The 23,827-nt window shown below is 40.9% G+C and overlaps 2 protein-coding genes across 2 annotated transcripts; both read left to right on the top strand.

Annotated features, from left to right (window-relative positions):
- The first annotated feature begins 233 nt into the window (after window positions 1-233).
- LOC133874150 (myb family transcription factor PHL5-like) lies at window positions 234-15,203 on the top strand. Its single transcript, XM_062311995.1, has 6 exons — window positions 234-804; window positions 890-966; window positions 1,087-1,126; window positions 13,125-13,179; window positions 14,199-14,271; window positions 14,975-15,203. Exons 1-6 carry the CDS (start codon window positions 312-314, stop codon window positions 15,059-15,061), a joined length of 825 nt encoding a protein of 274 aa, XP_062167979.1. The 5' UTR covers window positions 234-311; the 3' UTR covers window positions 15,062-15,203.
- Window positions 15,204-17,913: 2,710 nt separating this feature from the next.
- On the top strand, window positions 17,914-19,010 carry LOC133873198 (receptor-like cytoplasmic kinase 176). The gene is made up of 2 exons (XM_062310929.1): window positions 17,914-18,151; window positions 18,561-19,010. Exons 1-2 carry the CDS (start codon window positions 18,008-18,010, stop codon window positions 19,008-19,010), a joined length of 594 nt encoding a protein of 197 aa, XP_062166913.1. The 5' UTR covers window positions 17,914-18,007.
- The last annotated feature ends 4,817 nt before the right edge of the window (window positions 19,011-23,827 follow it).

Genomic DNA, 23,827 nt, shown 5'->3' with positions numbered 1-23,827 from the left:
TGAGAAAGAAATGAAAAAAAAAAAAAATAAATAAAATAAAATGATTAAAAAATAATATTTAAAAAAAGTATAGAATGAACTGTTGGAGCTTGCGGTGAAAAGTTAGTAGCTAAAATAGAAAAAGTGGTATTTTGAATAGCTAAAATGAGAATCATTGCTAAAGATGCTCTAACAAAGTTAATAGATACCCTGGTTGGCATTCCTGTAGGACATATATATATATATTCTAGTTTTATCAGCAGTAGATCACTAAAGGATCGGGCCGGAGGACAGGGAAGATTCATTTCCATGTACATGAATTCACCGAATTCATGGATTATTCTTCTGAACTATATGATTATCTACAGCCATGGAACATGGACGTTTGCATGAGTACTCCAGCCATGAGGGAAGGATCACAACGGCCTAGCGTTGGGCCGGCTAAATTATACAGCACCATTGATCAGCATCCTTTAGAATCAACGGCCTCTGCGTTTCATGAGCATGAAGTAGGCAATTCTCCTTTGGCATCCTCACAACTTCCCAACACTTCCAGTTCACAAATCCCATCGTATCGATCTTCTGGGGATAAATTTTCCATTCATTCAGCCGGTTCCCACTCTCCGCTGTGTGGCAATCAATGCCACCATATGCCAGGAAGCGAGCTTCTTCCGCATGATCATAACATGTTGCATGCTATTTCCAAACAGGGTCGCCATAGTTCATCATCCCGGGCAGCTATATCAAGAAAAAAACGGATCAGATGGACCCAAGATCTTCACGAGAAGTTTGTCGACTGTGTCAATCTGCTTGGTGGTGCTGAAAGTAAGTAATTTGATATGAGCTTTTCTAATTTGAAAAAAAAGAGTTGAGAGACTCATCATAATCTTAATTTATTCATCGATCACAGAGGCAACTCCAAAAGCAATACTGAAGCTGATGGACTCAAATATATTGACCATTTTTCATGTGAAAAGTCATTTGCAGGTATAAGTAGGCTTTCTTAAGAACTATGGATGTTATTTTGAAATCTTTGTACTAGTGAGCTTCTGAAAATTTATGCCTGAACTTTTGTTCTTTACCATTTCTTTTGCATCTGCATGGCAGAAATATAGAACCACACAACCCATGCCAGAATCTGCCTTCGGTATGTATTGTTACCTTTCTGACTCTCTTTTTTGGAAGTGATATTTTCTGCTTTTTATCTTTAGCAGATTGAACAATTTGACATCTTCCCAGAAACTGTACCTTGAGGTATATATAGATATGTTGTTTAATCATGAGAGACATGGCTGATGCCATTTACTGCTCCAGTACTCTTTTTATAATATATATGCAAGGAAATTGATCATTATGATACCACCAAAAAAAGAAAAAGAAAATAGGCATTTGGCAACGTTTGAATACTGTTGGTACAGTTTCCGGTATGGTGACGTGTCGCCTTGTGATTTGCCTGTAATTACTCCTCGTCCTCCCTGCGTTTCTCTAGATCTGCAAAAATAACAAATGACTAGTCGGGGCACCGACTACGCCCACTCCGATGACTAAGTCAGTACAAACTTTATGACTTTTTTGGGAGAACTCGAAATCTCAGAGCCTAGAGAGAGAGCGTGTCTCATACCTGTTATGATCTCCTTATTTTTAGACTTGCAGGAGTCCCTGAAGTATATCTGGAATTGGAGTCTTTGCCATACATCGTGCAAATTTTTATCTTATCTTTAATAAGTTTGAATTGAGTAGGACTCTTCCTTTTTCAAATGAACTCCACGCTGATAGGGATTTGTTATCCTTTAAACTTGGGATACAGATCTATTCCCCAAATCTTGGGACTTGGTATCCTAACAGAACCTCCATAAATCTTGGTCATAGAATCTTATCAGTTAACAAATGTTTACTCGCTGAAGGTGAGGAGATAATCTTACAGTGCACACACTGCCCATAACTCCAAGGTAGAAACATCCGAGATATGTTGGCTCCTTACAAACTAGTAGATCTCGGTGTATTCCGCACTCTGCGGGGTCTTGAGTTCTGAAATATCCACAAATGTGTTATGACCGAGGTGATATGGCTAAGATGAACTGGTAGGGTACCAACCGAGCCGAACCTGTCAGGTCAGGTCGGGTCAATCCGACTCAGGTACACGCTCTGACACCCGAGTCGAATAGAAGGCCACGTGGGTTCGAAGCTAATTATTTTCCCAAAAGTTACCTCCTAATTCCTTTTATTTAATTTTTTGAATTTAAAGGAATTACCTGTACTTTCAAAATTGTCGTTTTCCATGCCATGAATGTCGTATCTGATAGTTGCAATCTTTTTCCATCATAATGACATGCCCCTACACGCTTGTGATGACGCCGGCCTTTCAAATCCAAACTTGCATTTTTTAGGTTGCGCCTTTAATGCGGATTTGAATTTTGAATTTTTGATCAGCCGTCTTTTCGATTTCGAAGACTTGAAATGATGGCGCCCCTTCATTTCTCGGACACTTGTGGGGGGTAGTTAATTCTCCACTTTTTGCCCCTTTATAAATATTGTACCTTACCGTTCCTGTTCACTTTTACCATTGTTGCCAATTCTTCAAGCTTTTCCCTTCCCAAATTCTTTCTGCTTTTTCATCCTTTCTTGAATTTCTTGCTTTCCTTTTCCAAGATGGCCAAAAAGAGATCTACTTCTGAAGTTCCTTCAACTTCACGGGCACGGACCAAGAAATCCTATGGTTCTACAGATCTTTCTCCCCTGGAGAGCAGGGCTGAAACGGCCATCCTTGAGAGGCACAAGGATGTCCTGCATCTGAACTACAGCATCCCTCCGACAATGAGGATGTTCTACCAAACCCCCGGGACTCGGACAATCAACGGTGGTGACGTCACCCTCTTCGAGAGGATGTTCATGGCCGGACTCCGTCTCCCATTCCCTGAGATTGCCAGGGACTTTGTTTTGTTCCTGATGGTAGCCCCAAGTCAAATTATGCCAAATGCCTGGAGGTATCTGTTTGCCTCCTACATCCTGTGGAGGCTGAGCCTGAAGAAGGAGATGAAGATCCTTCAATTCTTCCACATCTATCGCCCGAGGCAGACTCCGGAAAGAACGATTGAGTTATCTATCTGCCATCCCCCTGTCTTCATCAAGCTTAAGAGTGGGCTAACAAACAACAAATACTGGGAGCAACAATTCTTTAGAGTCTCCGGGGAGTAGGAATGCCTCGAGGGCGAAGACCTGCCTGAAAACCGGAGGATGCATCGGACCTGGCGATTGCTGCGATCTGATCGGTGCGAGCTTCCCTTTATTAGCACCACTAATCGAGAGGATGTTAGTAAGATAAGTGACTGGTCTGCGGTGAGGGTGAAAGCCAAGAAGTTTGAGGAAATTGATTTCGATAAACTTGTGACTGACGAGAATTTGAGGCAATTCCTTGGGTACCAGATTCCGTCAGACAAGAAGACAATGACCAACAGAGGCGCAGCCAAGAGAAAGGATGACGCTCCTCCATCCCCGAGACCAGCTACCATGAAGAGGACATCTGAAGCAGTAGCTTCAACCCCCGAGGGGGCTCCTTTGAAGAAGAAGAAAAGCATTCTATTAGCAGCATCTAGTGCTAAGAGAACTCCTCCATAGGGGAATGTGCATGTGACCAGCACACAGGAAGGTTCGATGAACTTCCGAGGTTTTGTACCCGAAGCTTCCCTACACCAAGGAGAGGGAAGCTTGCCACCCTTCGACCTAAGGGGCGAAACTAGCTCCGAGGCATCGCATCATGGGTCGGAGATTCCTCTTGAAGAGCCAGAGGGAGCGGCCTTTGGGGAAACAAGCCCTACATCTCTGAGGACGGAAGAGGGGACAGAACATAACCCCGAGACAAACCCCCAGCGAACTCCGCATCAGGTAAAACATATGGCCAAGAGGAAGAAGTTTGAACCCCGAGGCTACCTTGCTAGTTTGATATCCGAAGCTGAAGAAATACTGGGAAGACCGACATACAGCCCTTCCGAGGTTAAGGGCTTTCAGCCTAAGCTTGCATCTCCTGATAACACCGAGGAAGGATGCGAAGGGGAAGAAGCCCCCGAGGTTTCTTTGGCGACCGGAGCTACCGAAGCAGAAGAAGCTCCTCTGACGCCTATATCAGGACCGAGGGGCTCCCCTCCACCTTCAGAGAGAGACAATGAAGGGGTGGAGACAAATTCGAGGACCACCTCGGCCTCACCCCAAAGTGCCCAAGCCCAGCAATTTTTTGAAGAAGGGATTTCGGGAGGTGGTCCGCTTGTCCCCGAGGTAACCGTTAGAGACACTGTTGGGACTGAAGAGCCTCAAAGGTCCGAGCTCCCTCCAAATGTTGAAGCTGAAAGTGTCCCGAAAGCAAGTACAAGACATTCCGGGGCTGAGGCTGTTTCTTTTGAGGAGCAAATTCCAAATACCGAGGACCCCAGTACTTCAAGACCGAGGTCACCTTTTGAAATTCTTAGGCAAGGGATTCGGGGACGTCCGATGGAGGCCATGCAAAATTTGATCCCCGAAGACTTTTTGGGTGGTGCTCGGGTGACTTCACCCGAAAAAAATTGCACAAGGTATCATGATTTCCCATTATCAGGTAGTTTCCTCTTGCCTTAGGAATTTTCCACTAACTCGTACATTTATAAATTCTCACTCTTCTTCTGTCTTTTTTTTTTTTTTTTAGCTCTTGGTAAAAATGACTGCCCTCTGGCGGAATTTCGAGAAGCATCATGATGCTCAGCAAGAAGCCTCCAACATTGCGGCACAAGCTCGAATCTCAGTGCTTGAGAGGGAAGTGGCTGAGAAAAATGCCCTTCTACAGGCCCGGGGTGAGGAAATCACTTCGAAGGATCTTGCTGCTTCACAAATGCAAAATCGCATTTCAGAGCTTGAGAAAGAAGTAGCTGATCAGAAGGTTCTTCTACAAACCCAAGACAGTGGCATTACTTCTAAGGATTCCGCCATCTCCAAGAGCAAGTCGACCATCCTTAGACTAGAGAGAGAACTTAAAGCGGCTAATGAACAATGCACGCAATCGGTCGTAAGTCTCTCCATCGAGCTGAATGCCCGAGAAGCACTAGAAGTCGGACTTCGGGCCATTACAACTGAATGGTCTGAGTCCAACAAGAATGCGACAGCTGCTGTGGCAGAGAAGGAAAAGCTCACAGCCGAAGTGGAGAAGCTCGAGGCCGAAAAGTCGAAAGCCTGAAAGCACAAGACCATGCCGAAAACCTTTTAATTAGAATTCGGGGGCGTTATGATGCTAATCAAGAGAAAATCAAAAGACTTCTGAAGCAGCTGAGTTACGTCCCCTATATCCAAGAATTTGGTTTTGCTCGGGGCTTCAACTGGGGTTTCGAAAACTTCCGAGCTCTCGTCTAAGACCCTCCTTCCGGCTTCGACCCTCGCACAGTTCAGTATGTTCCCCAAAGAATTCCCGAGGATGCGGTGAGGGAGATGTCTGGGTTTGGTCCATCATTCATGCCTGATGTACCTGACTGGACCGATTCTGCCCCGAGTCCTTTTGAAGGAGATGAAAACCCCAGGGGTAATCAATAGGTCTTGAGATTCGAGATTGGGCTCGGGGTTTCGACCTATAAATACTTCAAATTTTTGTTTCAAAATGTATTTTTTTGCACCAAATTTTGTAATGGAAAAGTTTTTAATGGTAAAAGAAACTCTTCAAATACTTTAACTTTTATCCTTCTTCTCTTACTATTTCTTAAATATTAGCTTTGAACAAGAGGAACTAATACTAGTAAAACATGTATCCCCTGGAGGTTTTTGAACTTTACCCCCAAGAGTTAAAAACTTGTAAAATAACTTGAAACATGTACCCCCGAGGGTTTTTGAACTTTACCCCCGAAGGTTTTGAAACTTAATGATTTTATATCTTGTTCCGAGATGCTTTCTTTGAGATTTGAGTCTGAGAGCTTGGTCTTTGTCTTGGTCATATCCTTATCTTTATCCGTATCTTTATCCATATATTTTGCTGAGCTACCACCTTTAACTTAGGTGGGTAGTCAGGTACCTTGGGTTTCCCTCCAATACTCGACCGAGTTTTTTGGGGAGGAAGTCAGGCAGATAGTCCCCTGGGTATCCCTCCAATACTTGACCAAGTTTTTTAGGGAGGGAGTCGGGTGGATAGTTCCCTGGGTATCCCTCCCATACTCGACTGAGTTTTTTTTTTTTTGAGAGAGTCGGGCAGATAGTCCCCTGGGTATTCCTCCAATTCTCGACCGAATTTTTTTGGAAGTCGGGTGGATAGTTCCCTGAGTATCCCTCCAATACTCGACCGAGTTTTTTGGAAAGGGAGTCTGGCAAATAGTCCCCAGGGTATTCCTCCAATACTCGACCGAGTTTTTTGGGGAGGAAGTCGGGTGGATAGTTGGTGCAGCACAATAACTTTGCAATAGACAATAAATTGAGAAGAAGATTTCTTTATTGACGATATGATTGCCGAGCTACAATGACTACATATAATACTTTTTTAAATGCTCGGCATTCCATGCTCTCGGGAGCATCTTTCCTGTCTCGGACTTCAAATGATAGGCCCCCTTTCCCTGACACTTTACTATCTGCTAGAGGCCCTCCCACTTTGGTGCTAGTTTCCCTTCTGTAGCTTCTTTGGTCATCAAGCTCACTTTCCTGAAGACCCAATCACCGACTTGAAACTTCCTGAGCTTTATTGCTTTGTTAAAGTACTGAGCCGTTCTATCCTGATAGGCTGCCTAGGTAACTTGAGCATCATCTTGCAAGAGATCCGGGTTTAGCCTGATACCTTCATCGTTGAGCCCTGGGTTGTAGTATGCTATCCTAAAGCTCAGAGACCCCACTTCTGCCGGGAGGATTGCCTCGGTCCCATAAGTGAGGGAGAAGGGGGTCTCGCTAGTTGGGGTTCTGACAGTTGTCCGATATGACCAGAGCACTTCGGGGACGTACTCTACCTAGGCTCCTTTCGTCTTCTGGAGCTTCTTCTTCAAAGTTCGCATCAGGGTTTTGTTCGTTGCCTCTACTTGCCCATTTGCCTTGGGACGTAGTACACTGGAATAATAGTTCCAAATACGGAGCTCGGAGCACCACTTTCGGAACTGTTGGCAATCGAACTGTGTCCCATTGTCGGTTACCAAAGCATGTGTTATTCCGAATCGACATACCACAGATCTCCAGAGGAAGCTAATTATGTTTGTAGTAGTTATAGCCGCCATTGCTTCTGCGTCGGCCCATTTGGTGAAATAGTCAACAGCCACAACCAAAAAAAATTTGCTGCCTTTACCAGGGGGCATCGGCCCGACAATGTCTACCCCCCATTTTGCAAAGGGCCATGGAGACGTAATGGCGGTGAACATCTCGGGGTGTGAATTTACTACTCTGGAAATCTTTGGCATTTATCACAATACTTCACGACTCGGGCTGCGTCCTTGCTCATCGAAGGCCAACAGTAACCGGCCCGAGTTGCTTTGTGTGCCAACATCCGAGCTCCTGAATGGTTGCCACAAATGCCTTCTTGGATTTCTCTCATCACATACCCCGCTTCATCCTTTGGGAGGCACTTCAGTAAAGGTTCGGAATATCCCCTTTTATAAAGGATTCCACCGATAAGACTATACCGAGCTGCCTGGAGCTTAATCTTCTGAGCTACCACCTTTTCTTCAGGTAGGAGGCTGTTTTTCAGATACTAAATGACATCTGCAGCCCATTCAGGTTCAATTGGCACCGTTTCTAATTCCATAACATCAGACTTTGGGGCAATGGACAGTTCGGATAGAAAAATAACCTTTTGACCTGAGGTCTCAATCTCTTGCTCACTACTCGAGGCCAATTTTGATAGCTCATCTGCTGCCATATTTGCTTCTCTTGGTATTTTGGTGATAACAACCCTGTCAAAACAAGATTGGAGTTCGCCTACCTTTTTTAGATACCTGCCCATTCTGACTTCCTGTGTTTCAAACTATCCCTGGACTTGGCCCACAATTACTTGAGAGTCGCTACGGATTTCTACATTGGTAGCGCCCACTTCTCGGGATATGGACAGGCCGGCAATAACTGTCTCATACTCTGCTTTGTTGTTGGTGGTGACGAAGTCTAATTTGACTACAAATTGAAAAACTTGGCCCTCGGGGTTTTGTAACATGACTCCAACTCTGCTTCTTCTACTGGCCGAGGAACCATCAACATAAACAACCCAAGTAGATTCTTTGGGAAGTTCTTCACTTTCTAGAATGTTGCATAATTCCACTAAGAAATCTGCCAAAGCCTGTCCCTTTATTGCTGTCCGAGGGTGAAATTCGACATCAAACTGTCCAAGCTCCACGGCCCAATTAACTAACCTCCCTGAGAGGTCGGGCTTCTGTAAGATTTTTCTTAAAGGGTACTCCGTAAGTACTCGGATCACATGAGCTTGGAAATAAGGCCTTAATCTCCGAGCCGAGACAACAAGGGCGAAAGCCAATTTCTCGATCCGAGGGTACCTCTCCTCTGCTCCATGAAGCGCCTTACTCGTGAAGTAGACAGGTCTCTACACTCTTGCCTCTTCCCTTACCAATGCTGAGCTTACCGTTGAGGGAGAAACTGCAAGGTATAGGTAAAGTTTTTCCCCCTCCGAGGGTCGGCTTAGTAGAGGCGAGTTCATCAAGTATTCATTCAACTTGTCGAACGCCTCCTCACACTCTTTACTCCACATAAAGGCCTTCCTCAAGATCTTGAAGAAGGGGAGACACTTATCTGTGGACCGAGAGATGAATTGGTTGAGTGCTGCGATTCTTCCAGTTAACTGCTGAAGCTGTTTAGTGGTCCTCCGAGGTTGCATTTTGAGGACTGCCTTTACTTTCTCAGGATTTGCCTCAATGCCTCGGTGTGATACCAGAAATTCCAATAACTTTTCTAATGATACACTGAAAGCACACTTGGTCCGATTGAGCTTCATCTGATGCTTCCGCAACGTGTGGAAGGTCTCTTCAAGATCTGCGATCTGCTCGGTCGCCTGAATGCTCTTAACTAGCATAATCATCTACATAAACTTCAACATTCCTGCCAATTTGTTTTTGAAACATTTTATTTACTAACCTCTGATACGTGGCTCCAGCGTTCTTCAGGCCGAAGGGCATCATCTTGTAGCAGTAGAGTCCTCGGTCGGTAATGAACGAAGTCTTCTCTTGATCAGTTTCATCCATGTGGATTTGATTGTACCCCGAGAAGGCATCCATAAAACTCAAGAGTTGATGCCCGGACATTGAGTCCACAAGAAGATCAATCCGTCGCAATGGGAAACTATACTTCAGACAGGCCTTGTTCGGGTCTGTAAAATCTACACACATCCTCCATTTGCCGCTTGACTTCTTTACTAGCACTACATTAGCTAGCCACTCAGGGTAATCCACTTCTCGGATAAATTCGACCTTTAGTAGCTTCTCGACCTCTTCTACAACAGCCTAATTCTACTCTGCGGCGAAAGTCCTCCTTCTTTGCTTCACTGGTCTGTAGTTAGGATCCACATTTAGCTTGTGGACAATGACCGAGGGATCAATCCCTGGCATATCTTTGTGGCTCCAGGCAAATACATCACTGTTATGTCTCAAAAACGCCACTAGCTCTTCCTTTATTCGTTGGGGAAGTTGCAAGCCTTCTCGTATTTTCCTCCCTACAGCTCCGACCTCAAACTCTTCAAGGTCTTCGACAGGCTCTCCCAACTGTGATTGCTATCTCCCCTCTTCTTTGTTTTTCTCCCCGAGGTTGTGAATCTCGGGAGGATTCTTCAAAGAGAGGTTGTAGCATCTTCTTGCCTCCATCTGGTCTCTTTTCACAAACCTGACGCCTTCAGTGGTCGGGAACTTCATACTCAAATGAGGAGTTGAAGTGACGGCCTTCAGCTCATTAAGAGCGGTTCTTCCAAAAATGGCGTTATATGCCGATGCTCTGTCCACTATCAGGAATTTCACCATGATGACCTTCTGCCTTGGGTAAGTCCCTATCGTGACTGGAAGCTCGATGGAACTGAGAGGCGAAACCTTATCGCCTGCAAAGCCCAACAAATGACATACAACAGGGGATCACCCTTCCCCAGGGAATACTCATATGATCGAAAGCTGATTTAAATAGAATATCAACCGAACTTCCTGTGTTCACTAGTATCCGCCGAAGTTGAAAGTTGGCAATAGTCAGTGATACTATGAAGGCGTCGGTATGCGGGAGTGAAACTCGGGCATAATCTTCGTCCGAGAACGCAACAACCACAGGGTCACATCTTCGGGCTTTTGGAGGCTTCTACACCGAATACACCTCAAAATCGTCCAACTGTTTAGCATAAGCCTTCTGAGCCAAACTTGACTCTCCTCCTCCACTGAACCCACCCGAGATGGAATGGATTATAGGAATGTTGTCGTTCTCTCGAGCCCTACTCCTGCTTCTTTCGCGTCTCTCTCCTCCCCGAGGTCTAGGAGTGGGCTCCCTTACCCTTTCTCTTCTTTCTTCTTGTCTCGGGGCATGATCCCTCATATACCACCTTTCTTCCTCTTCCCTTGGCCTCGGGGCCTGAGCTTGATCCTGCTGATTCTTTTCACCAACAAGAAAACGAACTAGCTTACTGTTCTCTATAAACTTCTTGATCAGTTGTCGCAGTGATATACATTGTTCGGTGAGATGGCCATAGCAATCGTGGAAGGCACAATACTGGTCCGCAAGATTGGCTAGAGGTACCCCTGGGAGGGGTTTCGGCCTTTGAAAAGCGGGGTCGTTCTCTATTGCCATCATAACTTCAGTGATTGTGGCATTCAGAGGGGTCCACTTGTAATCTCCGAAGTTCTTTCTTTCCTTCTTATAGTCCAAGGGGCTGTTGTCTTGCACCATATCGGATTTTTCCTTTTTGTTGGGCTTTCCAGACGAAGAGGGTTCTGGCTAGGTTCCCTTGGGGCCCATAAAGGCCCGAAGCGTTTCTTCCTGGTTAATGTACCTATCAATCTTTATCATGAATGCATGCAAGTCCTTTGGCGGTTTTAATGCCAATTCTGCCATGAGGGGACCATCCTTCTTCAGCCCTTGGAACATGGCACTGTAGATGAAATCGTTAGGTGCGCTCTCGGTGTCCAACTTCTCCTAGTTGAACCTCCAGACATAGTCCCCGAGAGACTCATTGGGACCTTGGCGCATGGAAAGTAGGTACCCTCGGGGTTTTCGCCTAACCCTACCTGACATGAACTGTGTCAGAAACTTCTGCCCGAGGGTGTCGAAGTTATCGACAGACCTCGGCGGAAGATTTCTGAGCTAGTCACGGGCTTTCCCTGACAAGGTGAGTGGAAAGGCTCAACAGGCCACTGCATCAAGGGTCTTGTGTAGAGATGTATGCGACCGAAAGGTCATGAGGTACTCCATTGGATCCTCGTTGCCCGTAAAGATGGGGATATCTGGAATCTTGAACTTCTCGGGAAGAGCCGTGTTAGCCACCTCATCTGTAAACATGGAATCAACACTCTGGAAGATATTGGCTAGAGGCTCCTTCCCACCTTGCTTCTCGGCCATAGTCTTTGACAGCATATCATACTTTGCACCCAAGTCCTGGACCATCTGCTGTAACCTTCTTTCTGCCTCGGTTGATGGGGGTGGTGGTTGATTCATCTGCAGCTCACTCCGGGGATTGCCGTGTTCTCCAGACCCTTCCGGGTGTTCGCCCGGAACCACTCGGTCACCTTCGTTTTGACTATTATCTCCCCCTTCTACATGTTGTGATGGTGCGAGCATTCTGGCAACTAGTAGCACTGCATTCTGAGCCAATAGATCCTCAACGTTCTTCTGTGCTTGAGCCAACTGTTGATTTAGATTGGCTATTCGGGCCTCAGGGCCAATGGACTCTGTGTCTTCATGGGTGTTGTTCTGACCCGGATTGGTACGACGCGCATTCACCACTACGGATTTTATTTTTTGAAGGAACAATGTCGATCCCACAGACGACGCCAAACTGTTGGTACAGTTTTCGGTATGGTGATGTGTCGCCTTGTGATTCGCCTGTAGTTACTCCTCGTCCTCCTTGCGTTTCTCTAAATCTGCAAAAATAACAAACGACTAGCCGGGGCCACCGACTACGCCCACTCCAATGACTAAGTTAGTACAAACTTTATGACTTTTTTGGGACAACTCGAAATCTCAGAGCCTAGAGAGTGAGCATGTCTCATACCTGTTATGATCTCCTTATTTATAGACTTGCAAGAGTCCCTAAAGTATATCTGGAATTGGAGTCTTGGCCATAGATCGTGCAGATTTTTATCTTATCTTTAATAAGTTTGAATTGAGTAGGACTCTTCTTTTTTCAAATGAACTCCACGCTGATAGAGATCTGTTATCCTTTAAACTTGGGATACGGATTTGTTCCCCAAATCTTAGGATTTGGTATCTTAACAGAACCTGCATAAATCTTGGTCATAGAATCTTATCAGTTAACAAATGTTTACTCGCTGAAGGTGAGGAGATAATCTTACAGTGCACACACTACCCATAACTCCGAGGTAGAAACATCCGAGATATGTTGGCTCCGTACAGACTAGAAGATCTCGGTGTATTCTGCACTCTGCGGGGTCTTGAGTTCCGAAGTAGCCACAAATGTGTTATGACCGAGGTGATATGACCGAGATGAACTAGTATGGCACCGACCGAGCCGAACCTATCAGGTCGGGTCGGGTACACGCTCTGACACCCGAGTCGAATAGAAGGCCACGTGGCTTCGAAGCTAATTATTTTCCCAACAAATAGTCACACTTAATGCCAAAAAAAAAATGATGTTATTTGATTCTCGTCATTTCTATTTTGTTGTTTGCTAAACGACGATAAACATAGAGTCGAAAATTTAAATTTGTGTCATTTACACGTCATTTGAACAGTAAACGGCATTAGTACTATTTTTATGTCGTTTACTATTCAAACAACCTACAAAATTAATGCCTTGTTTGATATGAAGCGAAAGCCTCTACAGCCATCCCCATGGGATTTATTCCATGCGCGCATCTTGACATAATTTGCTACGAGTCTGTTTCTGGTTCAAATTTTAATTGAAGCCAACGGCTTTCTTGTTTCATGCATAAAATCAGTGTTGACATTGAGATAGTATTTGCAAAATTACTTCATTCATAATTAAATTACTTTTCTGATAATGCTACCTGTTTCGATTGCAGAAAAATGTGAGAGAACTAGTGCAAATGGCATACCTGATCAGCTTCACATGAATATGTAAAATTCCTAATTAATCACAGCCATCATCATTTCAATAAGTCTTCATAAAAGAAATTAACTTTCTCTTCGTAATCTTTACTCTTCGGGTTAAATACCTTATGCACTCCTATAGTTTTAAAACTTTATTTTTTGCCCCCTCAGTTTTCATTTTTATCATAGGAAGTACATGTGTTATAAAAAAAGACGAAAATGGTACCTCCGTTCATTTTTCCGTTCTAAACTATCATCTCGCCATGTTATCCTACATGTGTCGGTGTATCTATACGACACTTGTCCCCAGAGCCATGTCAGCGCTGACATGGCTACTATATATATATATATATATATATATATATATATATATATATATATATATATATATATATATATATATATATATATATATATATTTAAAAAAAAAAAAAAAAAAAAAAAAAAAAAAAAAATCTAGGAATATAATGGCTTTGGGCCACATGTCACCCCCATTTTGGCCATGGGGTAGCTGAGCCACCCCCAAGGGCCAAAACCTTTTTTTTTTTTTTTTTAAACTTTTGCCCCTGGGGGTGGCTCGGCCACCCCCAAAGGCCAAAACCTATTTTCTTTTCTTTCTTTTTTTTTTTCACTTTTGCCCCTGGCCTTGGGGGTGGCTTAGTCACCCCTAGAATTTTTTTTTTTTTTTTTTTAAGTCCTTAAATATATATATATATAGTAGCCACGTCAGTGCTGACATGGCTCCGAGGATAGATGTCGCACATGTATGCTGACACGTGTAAGATGGCACGGCGGGACATTAGTTTAGGACGAAAAAATGAATGGAGGTACTGTTTCCGTCTTTTTCCATAGCACAAATACCTCCTATGATAAAAATGAAAGCTGAAGGGACAAAAAATAAAATTTTTAAACCACAGGGGGCAATTAGATATTTAACCCTTACTCTTCATCTTTTCTCCTCTTTAGGCTTTCCTTTCAATCAGCACAAACCTGCCAAACAGGGCACTTCAATGTGTCTTAACCCTACTTAACAACGTCTCTTGCAGCACTAATATGGAAATCAACAAGGCACTGCAACGGCAAGCTGATGTTGAAAGGCTTCTTCATGAACAATTAGAGGTATTGTATCGCTTTAATGCCAAACTACATTATTGTTTGAGTTTGCATGTGATGGCAAGCTGCAGCATGCAAAATAAAGGAAAAAATGTAAAATCAATTACTCTGGTTTACTTGGTTTGTAATTAACTCCACGTGGTATCAAAATGAACTCATACGTTTTTTAGGTATGTCAAAAAAATAATTTACTTTCAATAGTCAAATTTCGTCCACTGAATTAACAAATTCTGATCGTGTAACATGGTGTAGCCAATAAAATTATAATGCATGTCCTATTTAAGTCGGTGTCACACCAACGAAATTCGATTGTAGGGAGTAAATTCTTTTTTTGAAATACCTCAGGTACCTGTAAGTTCATTTTGATACCATAATAAGTTATTACAAATCAGGTAAACCACATTGACTAATTTTACATTTTTTTTCAAAATAAATGAATCTTTTCTTCATGCAACTCTATGTATGGTTTCTCTCTTGAAAATATAAGAAGCCCTATGCATCATGCTTATGCTCATCATTTTGCCTCTTTTTCTACAAGCTAACATAATCAATTTGTGCACTTTCTCCTAATGTGATTTTGATCCCACAATAATTGTTGACTTTCTTATTATTACCGTTGACTATACTTTCTTAATTACTCGATGTAAGTGCAGTGTAATGTTACTTTTTGAAATGATATTTACATCTACTCTTTACTTCACTGGATCAGTTTCAGAGAAATTTACTGTTGCTGATTGATGAACGAGGGAGGCAGCTGAAGATGATGTTTAACCTACAGCTAGCAGAAGACAAATAATTAAGGGACTTTTCAAGTCTAAGAATATATGAAATAGTTCCATAATAAGATAATTATCTTTAAGAGAATTTATCTTTATCTTTATCTTTACCTACTACAATTCTCCTATAAAAATAAGAGTATTTTGTATTGTAAACTTTATTAAGAAATAAGATGTAACCTTTTTGGGACTTTTTCTAGTAATAAATATAGGTGTCTAATATCGAATCACGTGTAATTTGTCTCCGCTTTCTCCTGTTTAGCTTGTAAAGATAAAAAGAATAAGAAAATCATAATAATTAATCACCAAAAGAGAAACAAAAATAGTTGTCCAAAGATATTGTGTTGAAAATTAAAAACTTAATTAATATCTTTCAAAATCTTCTCACGATTCTCAAAACTTCTATCATTCATTTTCTTCCATAGACACCATGTAAGGCATGAAGACCCCGTCTTCCACACAGTAGCACTTTGAATGTTGTCATCAATCGACCAACTTGTGACGTCCCACATCGCCTGGGAATGAGGATGTGCTTATATGTATAAATGCACCATATATGACACAACGCGATTTAAAGCCGTGATGACAATGAACCTATCAGAACTCCGCAGTTAAGCGAGCCGCTGCAAGAGCAATCCCAGGATGGGTGACTTCCTGGGAAGTCTGGTATGGGGAGCCAAAAGCGGACAGTATTGTGTCATTGGGGGTGGATCGTTACAAATGGTATCAGAGCTATTGCCCAGCCTGAGATGGTGGAAGCGTGCACAAGCCCAAGAGGGTTGCCGGCGGGCACTCGCTGGGATGCTAAGAATGGGGTGATCCCATGAGGGTCGCCAGCGAGGACGCTGGGTCCCAAGGGGGGGTGATTGTGACGTCCCACATCGCCTGGGAATGAAGATGTGCTTATATGTATAAATGCACCATATATGACACAACTCGTTTTAAAGCCGTGATGACAATGAACCTATCAGAACTCCGCAGTTAAGTGAGCCGCTGCGAGAGCAATCCCAGGATGGGTGACCTCCTGGGAAGTCTGGTATGGGGAGCCAAAAGCGGACAGTATTGTGTCATTGGGGGTGGATCGTTACAAATGGTATCAGAGCCATTGCCCAGCCTGAGATGGTGGGAGCGTGCACAAGCCCAAGAGGGTTGCCGGCGGGCACTCGCTGGGATGCTAAGAATGGGGTGATCCCATGAGGGTCGCCAGCGAGGACGCTGGGTCCCAAGGGGGGGTGATTGTGACGTCCCACATCGCCTGGGAATGAGGATGTGCTTATATGTATAAATGCACCATATATGACACAACGCGTTTTAAAGCCGTGATGACAATGAACCTATCAGAACTCCGCAGTTAAGCGAGCCGCTGCGAGAGCAATCCCAGGATGGGTGACCTCCTGGAAAGTCTGGTATGGGGAGCCAAAAGCAGACAGTATTGTGTCATTGGGGGTGGATCATTACACAACCAGTATACAAATCGACTGCTCATCAAGACAACCTAAATCGAGTGAAAGAAAACATTCTAAGTGGCACCAGCAAAGCAAAAGACAGTCACAAACTCCCATTCTTTTAACACAAGTAGCACAAATCAACCACAATAACCTGCCATTTTCGGAGTAAGTGTTTTAGTTAATCTTTTATGCGTGGTAATAATCTTTTCTTTTAATTGGATAAGTAAAACTAAAATACCACGTTGTAATGTTTGTAAAAGATTGAAACAAGGAGAGAATTAAAGGACTAAAAAGGTTTCTTTATCACGTTGTATGTTTGTAATTTGTAACGAAAAAAGTGGAAAGTGTGTGCTAATAAGGATTAAAATGTTCCTGGCCTCCCTGTTTTCGTATGCCTCCTTAAACAAATGGAAAATGTTAAAAGTAATATATTTTTTACTGTAACTTTTTTATAAAATGATTTCACAGTTCTTAATTTGTAAAACAATTAAGAATAATGTTTCATCCAATTTATATTTTACTGGACTAGTGCAGCAGTACTATCCATTAACCTCGAATCAAGCCTTTTTATTTTTTTACAAAAATAAAAAATAAAAAAAACTAATGGCTAATAGATACATCAATTTCAATTTTTTTATACTTTATATCACATTAATCATTTTTTACTATTATTCAAACAAATATTCCACAGTAACAACCATTTGTCAAACAAGCTCTATGTATGGTAAATACTACTAGTCATGTTACTAAATTCTTTGGCAAACGCTTCTGTACATAACCAGCAATCAAATTCTCAGTTTGCACACTAGACTCTCCTTTCCCTGCATCAATTCAATTAGATGAGGGCATATTATTTGATATTTCTCTTAGTAAAATGATTAAGAATGTATTGTTAATATATAACTCAACTACTAATTGATTAAATTTTTACTAAAGTATTTCACTAATTATAAATTATCGCATCAATTTATAAAAGACTTAGCAAAACTATATACCTAGCGGCAATCTAAACAAATTTCATTATTTAATATAATATTCATTATCGCATCAATTTGTTTATTCCTGTGTCATCCCTAGGGAGTATGAAAAGCAATTGTGTGAATTTTTTTTTTGTTTGCAGGGGAGGAATATTATTGTGAAGCTTGCTGATTCCCAGGAGGGGATATCGCAACAAACACAGTTACCCACAGCAGTGGTTCCAATGGCATTGCCTATGGCAGCTGCATACCAACAGCCTGGAAATGCACACGCTGGCACTCTTCCTGTTGGCTACTCATACCCTCAAACTGTAGCATCATACCCTGCTCCTTCTTTCCCTAGTCCTCCTGCACCTGCTCCATACCAGACACAACCTCAAATTCACTATGCACCAGTCAACTTAAAGAAAGAAACCCCTTGGACTCCCATCAGCACCAGTGGGGTTCGAAGCCAAGGTTTCGGATTTTTGGGTTGGTCAAATCAGGGCCTACTGAGGACCAATCTCATGTCAGTAGCCAAGTCAAAGGGACACCAGGATACATGGATCCTGCTTACTGTTCGAGCTTCCATTTGACCTCATTCAGTGATGTCTATAGCTTTGATGTTATTCTACTGCAACTTGTTGCTGCTCGGCCTGCGGTTTACACATGCCAAAATCGATCCAATTATCATATCATTGAATGGGTAAGCAATATAAGAATCTAGCCTCAATCATAAAATGTTTTATTCATTAGACCGGAATCCTGAAATTCCCTACTCGGATTTCAAAAAATTCGAGAAGAAAATGAGAGAGGGAATCTCGAGCTTCAAAGTGCCGAGGTAGGTTTTTTGGCAATTTAGGGTGTATAATCCACCTGCCCAACACATCAGGACTCAAGGTCTCTTAAAAATTTTGGAGAATTTGGGGTGCAGACCCACCTGTTCAGCACCTTGGGGCTCGGGATCCCCTCTCTCATTCCCCACTTGAATTTTCTGAAATTCTGACCAGAAATTCGTGAAGATTCCAACCTAGCATGAATGAATAGCCATTAAGGCATTAACTCTTGTACAAGTTTTGAATAAAATAGGACTGTGTCGTATGTACAAAACGCAGGCAAGGCCAAGCTTAGAGCAAGGCAGCGTTGTAGATGTTTTAGATGCTAATCTTCTATCACAGCCATGCAACATGGAGATGATGCTAAAGATGGGACAACTAGGCCTAAGATGTGTTACGGAAGTACCCAAACAACGGCCTACAATGACCCAGGTGTGGCGGGAACTAGAAGAGGCCCTGTATTCAGTTGAAAACTTCATCAACAAACAGCCCCCGATCAGGGGTCCTGGAAGATCATCAAGCGGCCGCGGCGCATCTTGTCGATCAATAGACCAAGGGCCGCATACATCAATGGACCACGATTTTTCTCAAAGCTTTGTGAGTGTAAATGGCGTTGGCTTTCAGAGGTTTCATGTGGACATGGATTGCCTCTCCTTTCAAAGCGCAAAAGTGGAATGGAGTTCTCTGTTTTTAGAAATTTATAGAATTGTATTTGTGATGAGATATTAGAAATGGATAGAAAATAGAAGTAATTGTATTGATGAATTGAAGAAACGGAAAAGATAGCTGATTCGAGTTCAGCAAAACTCCATAACTGGGAGAATTCGAGCTCACCCCAAGGCTCCAAAGTTCAGACAAAACTTACAAGCAAATTTCATAAACTCCTCAAAGATACAACTGGGCTTTTATCACTCTTCTATCAACTAACCAACTAACAAACTTTTAACAAGAAGCCCAACTACAACAATGAAATGGTGCGAATATAATATCAAAACGGTGCACTTGAGGACTTATTCGAAACGGTGCGTATCAAGCTGTCTATCAACACTAAAGAGTCTTCTTCTTCTGACGACTGAGATGACACTCCCCATCAACTCACCTTATTGCTACACTGCCCAATGTCTCACCAGTTCAAACCACAAAGCAACGTTCAACTCCATTACTGTCTGACCTTGTCTTCCTACCTCCATTACAGCAAGCTTAAGGTGTTTGGAAGATAATAGTCTTAGTGTCGACTTTGATAGGAACAGCTTGAAGGGAAATTAGGAATACGTGAGGATGCGGAAGAAGACTTGTCTATGCGATATATTATGTAGCAGATAGAAAGCTGGATTTCCCCCTCGAGTCATGTGTTTGAGCTTTAACGAAACCCCTCGGTGTAAGAGAACCATGTTTGGTTTTTGTTTTCCATCTTTCGTTTTTTTTTTTTTTATTATTAACAAGACAAATACATTACCAAACAACTCACAACACAAAACACTTCTAATTAAAAACACAAAAACGGTTCTTGTAAATTAATACATGCTACTAATTTCGTGTGCTATTCATCTAGTGAGTCAGCATGACTGCTCTAACCTCTACTCATTATACCACAACAATTCATATCTTACACTACGTTAAGGGAACACTATTTCAATGGAGTACTTCACTTCTTCTCAAAAACCTTTTTGGAGTTGCGAGCATATTCCGATGTAGACTACTTGCGCTAACGATCCCAAAGACGGCCGGACATATAGTATATATACCACTAATTACTACTTACTTGAGAATTTACTTATCTCTTGGCTCAATAAGAAACAATATATCTATTGTCCTACAATCCAACACGGAGGCTAAATACTTAGCTCTCACTGAGACAACCTGCGAACTCTTTTGGCTGTGATGGTTATTACATGTCATGGGTGCTTCTAAGATTACTAGTTCTCCTATTTAAAGTGACAATGGGTCTCATACCGATTTTTCTTGAGCGTACCAAACATATTTAGATTGACTGCCACTTCATACGTCTTCATCTTCAGCAAGGGTAATCAACATTTGTGCTCCATTGCTTCCTCTAATTAGCTTGCTGATCTGTTTACCAAGTCCTATTAAGACAGTAATCTTATCTCTAAACTCAATATGGCTTCAACACTACCACCTTGAGTTTGAGGTGGGAATGTTAGAATATTTTGGATACTTTACCTTAATTATGGGCTCGATATCATAATCTCTTGCCATATATGCGACGTATATATCAAATGCTGATATATTTTTCCTTAATTTTGTTATATTAGTTTGTATTAATTATTTTTGCATCACACATAAATACAAAGTTTCTTTCATACACCCTTTTTTTGTTTTTTTTTACTCCTGTTTTTACGTGTTAGTAACATAAAAGCGTAATGGACATGCATATATGCTATGAATCTAGAGGATTATGGCTAACTATTTTCTGTTCTGTTTGAGATTTTTATTAGCTTAGATTGACAACTTTAGTTCAGTTTTGCATTATACTACTCTTAATTTATTTTTTTTTTCTTTTTCATTAAATTTCTCAAATTTGTCATGTACAATTGTTCCCTTACTAATAATTAAGCTTTCATATATATCGCTATCCATCTCAATTGCAAAAAACTCTAAGAGAACCGGTGCAAATGGCACACCTCAGCTCCCCATGGAAATGTAAAATTCCTAATTAAGCATTAATAATACTCCATCATTATTTTGATATATTGCCATTAAAGAAATTAGTTTTTTTTTTCTTTGTAATATTAATAGCAGCAACATGCAAACGAAGGAGGTATTGCAACTGCAACTTGAACTTGAGAGGCATCTTCAACAACAATTAGAGGTTCAAATAGCATTTTTCTTTAAAAATCTCTTTTAAAAATATCATTTCTCTTTAAAAATTTCGTATTCTGGCTTTCCTTACTACGGTTTACTTATGTGGGTCAGCTTCAACAAAATTTACAGTCGTTGATTAAAGAAGAATTGAGGAAGCTCAAGATGAAGTTTGATCGGCAACAAAATAGATACATACAAGAGCCTGTTGAAAAGACTCAGAACTCTTGTCCCAGTTGGAAACGGATACTCTCCAGTTCAAATGAACTAGAGAGTATCCAGCCCTTATAATTCCCCTTACTTTTACAAGGACTAGACACTCTCCAGTTCATTTGACCTGGAGAGGATCCAAATACATCTGAGAATGACCATCCAACAAGTTCCGAGGATGCTTAGGTTTTGATACGACAAGTAGTATATGTTTAGTCCTTAGAGTATGTTTAGTTGGACCTAAAGTACTTCAGAAAAATGGGTCAAAGGCCCAATAAACATGAGACTGATATCAATTTTGTTTTCTAAATATGTTTTAAAAATGTTTATGGTGATGTGGCACATGAGGAATGGTTTGGATCTCTATAGAGCCAAAGTACCCTAGTTTGTGATTATTTTTGTTAGGACAGTTTCCAATATGGCGACACTGGCTTTAGTAAAGTCTTTCTTCGACCTCTGCAAAACAATAAAAATCAGTAAGGAAGCTCGCCAGGAGTGCCAATCAAAACCCACTCTGATGCTTAAATCAGTATTTGGGAAAGAATTATAGTAAGTCTTAATTATCAAAAATTCATTTGTCTCATGCTAGGTAGTTTGTACTTATTTATAGAAGGGGTTTCAACCTTTGCTCCAAATCAGGTGGGAACTAATTTCCTAACTTCGAGATTTCTTCCTAATATATCCAGGATCTGCATCTCTGGCGTACAGCTCCTGGTATCTTGGGATTTAATACTTTCTGATGTTAATATTCTGAATTTAGTACTTGCGAGACATTTTCAAGCTTCTATCAAGATTGCCTCTTGATGGGCTTTTAAGCTTAGTCAGCCTTTCAGGTTTCATATGCGAATAGACTTACAAAGATTTAACAAGCCCATTTGTTCACTGTTGAAAATATTTCCTAACAATTGGTGGGTGGTGTACGCACATATATATATTTACATAGTTTATTTAGTAGACCGTGGTGCAATCCACGTCGTTTTGTTGAGTGCTTAATTTGTTGGGGCTCGATCTTCGCATGCGTGCACCATCAACAAGACCCATTACTACTACTACTACAATGTACTACTGCATTCTTCAAACATGCATGTACTTTGAGAATGTACAATAAAAAAGATGTACTCTGGTGGACTCAGGTTGACGTTTAATTTAAAGCTGTAGTACGTACTGGTTCATCCACTATGTACCCAGTTAGTACAACTTTTATAGATCGTACAGCATCAACAACAAAACCATGCGTCCACGGTTTCAGAGTGGGAGGTTGTGCCTTTTCAATTTATATATTCAAGCTCACATAATTTTTAAACTACACTCAATTATGTAGGACTGTACAATTGGTTCGGATATCGACTATTAGCTTATTCTTATTTCAATTACAATTGAAGTTTTCGATTATTCTTATTTTAATAATCACAATCATAACCAATAGTTTGATTGTGGTTTTTATCGATTATCGGTTATCAGATTATTTTAATTCGGTTATTAACCAGATAATTGGTTTTCATATATGTTAAATTTTTTATTTTTTATTTTAAATCTAATATTTAAAAATCTTCCCCACCAAGAAAAATTTACTTTTTTTTCTTCTTTTTTTTCCTTTTCCTTTTTTTTTTTTGGGCAATCTGACCTTATAGACTGACGGAAAAGGCAATATGGATGAATTTATTTACTGAAGCCAAAAAGTTTTTTTTATTTTTTATTTTGTGTATAATTTGAATGGCGTCAGTTTCATGATTCTTTCCTTTTATTGAAATCCTTTCAGGCAGTTATCAACTACGGTGCATCTTGGTACGTAACAAGTTCTTCAAAAGCCTTTTTCCTATCTCTCATTTTAATTATCAAAATCATATGCACAAACCCTTCACAAAAATGTCGATAGAAGTATATATATATATATATATATATATATATATATATATATATATATATATATATATATATATATATATATATATAATTAAATTTTATATAATAATAAAAATCGGTTACGGTTATCCGTTTATTAACCGGTTTTTTTGAATGTAATTACCGGTAACCGCAACCAAGTACTCGATTATCCGGTTGTAGTTATTTATGGTTTTCCGGTTTTACGGTTTTTCCGGTTAGCGGTTATTAGCGGTTACCGATTATTTCGGATTAATAACCACCTCATTTGTACACCCCTACAATTATCATTATTTTTTCAAATTATCAATTGTGTTAATATCTTTCTTCAAATTATTAAAATATGTCAATGTCTCTCCTAAGACAAAAAAATAACAAAAATATATATATATATATATATATATATATATATATATATATATATATATATATATATATATATATATATGACAATAAATTTTTTCAGTAACACAAAAATGTCCTTATAAATTTGAAAAAAAAAACGAAAAAATAACTGAAAATTTAAAAATTTAAAAAAATAAATTAAAAAAAAAAGGAAAAAAAATAATCCATGAATTCGAACTTTACACCTATCAAGGAGTCTAAAGCCACAGATAAAAAGGAGTGATGAGTGA

This window comes from Alnus glutinosa, chromosome 7, assembly GCF_958979055.1.
Source record: "Alnus glutinosa chromosome 7, dhAlnGlut1.1, whole genome shotgun sequence".
NCBI lineage: Eukaryota > Viridiplantae > Streptophyta > Magnoliopsida > Fagales > Betulaceae > Alnus > Alnus glutinosa.
The sequence above is the reverse complement of the archived record's forward strand: the minus strand, read 5'-3'. Positions and strand labels throughout refer to the sequence as shown.

What these genes read in the sequence shown, in the direction of transcription:
- LOC133874150 (XM_062311995.1), top strand. Translation starts at nt 312, where the DNA reads ATGGATTATTCTTCTGAACTATATGATTATCTACAGCCATGGAACATG. An exon ending in CATGCCAGAATCTGCCTTCG is followed by an intron (nt 1,127 to 13,124) that starts GTATGTATTGTT and finishes TTTCGATTGCAG; the next exon opens with AAAAATGTGAGAGAACTAGT. An exon ending in GATCAGCTTCACATGAATAT is followed by an intron (nt 13,180 to 14,198) that starts GTAAAATTCCTA and finishes CGTCTCTTGCAG; the next exon opens with CACTAATATGGAAATCAACA.
- LOC133873198 (XM_062310929.1), top strand. Translation starts at nt 18,008, where the DNA reads ATGGATCCTGCTTACTGTTCGAGCTTCCATTTGACCTCATTCAGTGAT. An exon ending in ATTATCATATCATTGAATGG is followed by an intron (nt 18,152 to 18,560) that starts GTAAGCAATATA and finishes TACAAAACGCAG; the next exon opens with GCAAGGCCAAGCTTAGAGCA.